A 3704-nucleotide genomic window follows, 5' to 3' on the forward strand; every position below is an offset into this window, starting at 1 on the left:
GGTTGCTTGGTTTGTTTGTGAGCCATTAGAGGCGTGACACTTGCGACGCTTGCTACCAAAGGTCTTTCAAGCAACAATTCAAGAATGTTTACAATAACAATCTTAAAGGTATGTATTATAACCCTTTATTATGTGAAGTTTGATTATAATACATAGAACCTAGGCTTTCTTCTTTGTTTTTCAAGTTTACATGTTCAATTAGAGAAAACCTAGATCCAAAACAATTAGGGTTTAACCTACATGGCATGATATAATTATGTTAGTAACAAATTATATGTAATTAATCTTATATTTTAAATTGTTTTACTTGTCCTGCATTTTGGTTCACACATACTTTTTGTTTCTCTTTCTTCACATTTAACTTTTGGGGCCTTCTCTGTGGACAAGTGGCCTTGTTGTAACCATTCTCCATGCAAATACTACATTTGATTTTCTTTCCAGCCTTAGAAACCATGTGTGTTCCTGTATTCTCTGTAGTGGATTTCTTCCTCTTAGTAGTTGGCCTACCAGGCATCCTTCTATTAATAGGAGGCAATGGTGGAGTATAGTTTGTCTCTGGCCACATGTCACTGCTATTCATGGGAGCAATTCTGTAATTGTATGCCTTCCTAAATGTGGTTGTGCTAAACATGTTGTCTACATAGGCTTCTACATCCCTATTAAGAAAGGACATGCTAGCTATAGAATGAGCACATCCATATCCATTCAATTGCCACAACCAACATGAGCATGTTTTTCTTTCTAAGTCCACCTTATATGCATCTATTGCTCCCTTTACCTCAAACTGGTTTAATCCACTTGGTAGTACCTGATAATGCCTTTGAGCTTTATTAAGCAAATTCACCTTATCCCTTATCTCTGGACAAATATCATTTCCCCATTGGTTTCCCTTTAATTTCATGTTGTAGATTCTGTCCATCATGTATAATCTTATCTCCTCTAACATGGTTATTATGGGCTTCTTCCTAGCATCTACTATTACAGCATTAAAACTTTCTGAGAACCCATTTTCAACTGCATCACAACACCTTCCAATTTGAAAGAAACCTCTAGACCATGTTTTAGGATCTTTCTCCATGAGATATTGATGGGCATCTGGGTTCAATGTCTCAATTTCTTTCATCACAACTTTAAAAGCATGCTCAGTTGTGGCTTTAGATGCTCTCCAAAACAAGGTATGATATATGGCACCAGTAAACCTCTTCTGCAAATTTGGCAAATATGTCTAGCACACTGCCTGTGCTCTACATATGGTAGCAACTCTTTAACAGCCTCTATCAAACCCTGTAGTAGTAAAAAGGTTTAATTCAGATAGTCTAAAATTAACATAAATGCATTACTATGTAAAATACTAACCTTATGTTGGTCTGATATTAAACTGAAACCATTGCCTAAATTCAAGTGTAGGTCATCAATGAGAAGCTTTAGAAACCACTTCCAATTCTGCTTGTTCTCCACATTAACCACTGCCCAAGCAATAGGATATATCTTGTCATTTGCATCCCTCCCAATATCACAAAGCAATTCTCCCTTACAAACACCTTTAAGAAAACATCCATCAAGACCAATTACCCTTCTACACCCTTCAATCCAACCTTGTTTAACTCCTTGAAAACAACAATAGAACTTGCTAAAATATTTCTTTCCATCTGGACCATCCTCCATATCTAGTTTCACTGTTGACCCAAGATTTGTCCTTAAAATCTCATGACAATATGACCATAGCTTACCATAATGATCAACAAGGTTACCTTCAACAAGTTTCAGTGCATACTTCTTTGCTCTTCTACATTGCCCCATACTAACTTGGATACCAAACTTGGCCATTACCTTTAACCTAAGCTTCCTTACACTTATTTTCTGACTTTCTACAATCTCTTTGGTATAGTGACTCCCAATCCATGCATATGTCACCAATGATCCAAACTTGAAGTTCCTAGCACAATTATGATAAGCTTTTAGTGACTTGATTTGGAAACTCTCTTCATCACTCATTCAGGAAGCCCATAATCTAAATGTGCAAGCACCTTTGCTACACCTCACCAAAAGTCTTGTCCTATCATTTTTTTTCAAAACACAATTGATATCCATTAGCTACAGCATAATTACACAACATTGATTTTACTTGCCCTGGACCCTTAAATCTCATCCCTAGAATTGGTTTTTGTTTTTTCCAGTGTAATAGCTCATTAAATATGGAATGAGTTTGTATGTTAACTTCAACTTCTCTCCCATTGTCATCATCTACAATGTTGTTTGTATCCTCATCATCAACACATAGCTTACTCAAGAAAGGATCATTTGATGTCCTATTCATATGCACTATATCCTCATTAAATTCAAGGGCAACATTTCTAAGTTCATCTATGTTGTCTTCATTTTCACCATCAATACAAGACTCATGTTCATCATCATCATTATCTTCATCATCATGACACCCATAAACACCAACCCCAATATGATCCACATAAACCGAAATTACACCACCTGTTCCATAAGCATAAAAAATAAAAGCAGAATATTCCACATCATCTGAAATGGGATTAAGCCCTTCCATGAAGGACATGTCTGGTTCACAGTAGTAAAAATTTTTACACTCTTCATGCATGAAACATTCGCAGAATGTCACAAACTCAGAATAAGTCATAGAAGAAAAGTCAACATCATTGAAGATGGTTTTAACACCACCAGTGTAAGAGAAAGGAATTCGATTAAATACCCCTTGGTAGTTTAGTTCCACCATCGCAAACAGTCCATTAGGTTCCGATTGTGCCATTGCTGCAAGTTCTTTATTTCTTTCAGCTCGATCACAGGAATGCTTCACAAACCCTAAATTAGTTTCTTTTACAGCTGAATAATGAAGACGATGACTAGTGAAGTTCGATAGCTGAAGACGAAAGGATTTAAGCATCGTATTTCATTAATTGATGTGGCATATCTCACGTGACATCGGATTAGACAAAAAATATATATTAATTGACAAAATGGCATCGTATAACCGGGAAACCTTCTAAAAGTTGCTAAAATGGTGTAATTAAAAAGTCAATTATGAGTTTACTGGTCTAATGTACCCAAAAAAAACTTTAAGGACCAAATTAGCCAAATGTTAAAAGTTCCATGTGCTACAGTGACATTATCCCTAAGAAAAACATATGCTTAAGAAAGGGAACTTAACCTCAATTCTTATTGGTTAAATGTATTATTCTAAAGGGAAATGACTACATAAATTATCATGGATATATTTCAGTACACGGTGCAAAAACATATTATGTCCCTTAAACTACACAAGTTCTTATTTTTGTCTCGTGATTTCATTAGAATAGTAGAACTGGGAAGCCACAAATATATGTTAACATATCGGTTCAACTAAATCTTAGAATTATCATCAAATTATCCCACATCATAGTAGAAAACATAGCTCTAACACAATGATATCTAAACATAATTTTTTAATAATGTTACTCGATTTCTATGTTAGACCATTTTTCAAGTCTTTATTATTTCAAAAAAATTTCAAACTAGCATATACAAAATTTTAAAATCTAGCATGCTTGTTGTCCTTTTTTTCAATCCCCATACCCCACACTTAAATTATACAATGCCTTCATTGTATATAATAACAATTTAAGCATATAAAATAAAAGAGGGAGAAAATGAACGAACTCGCCTTGGGTATATAGTCACAAGAAAGAAATCGATTGTAG

The 3704-nt window shown here is 34.8% G+C and overlaps 1 protein-coding gene across 1 annotated transcript; it reads right to left on the reverse strand.

Annotated features, from left to right (window-relative positions):
* Window positions 1–224: 224 nt before the first annotated feature.
* Window positions 225–1827, reverse strand: LOC145039321 (uncharacterized). The gene is made up of 4 exons (XM_078987390.1): window positions 1357–1827; window positions 1200–1284; window positions 335–1095; window positions 225–236 (listed from the first exon to the last, which is right to left on the reverse strand). The coding sequence occupies exons 1-4, from the start codon at window positions 1825–1827 to the stop codon at window positions 225–227; spliced, it is 1329 nt and encodes a 442-aa protein (XP_078843516.1).
* Window positions 1828–3704: the final 1877 nt, after the last annotated feature.

Source organism: Lactuca saligna, chromosome 4 (genome assembly GCF_052625555.1).
Source record: "Lactuca saligna cultivar CGN05327 chromosome 4, ASM5262555v1, whole genome shotgun sequence".
Classification (NCBI taxonomy): domain Eukaryota; kingdom Viridiplantae; phylum Streptophyta; class Magnoliopsida; order Asterales; family Asteraceae; genus Lactuca; species Lactuca saligna.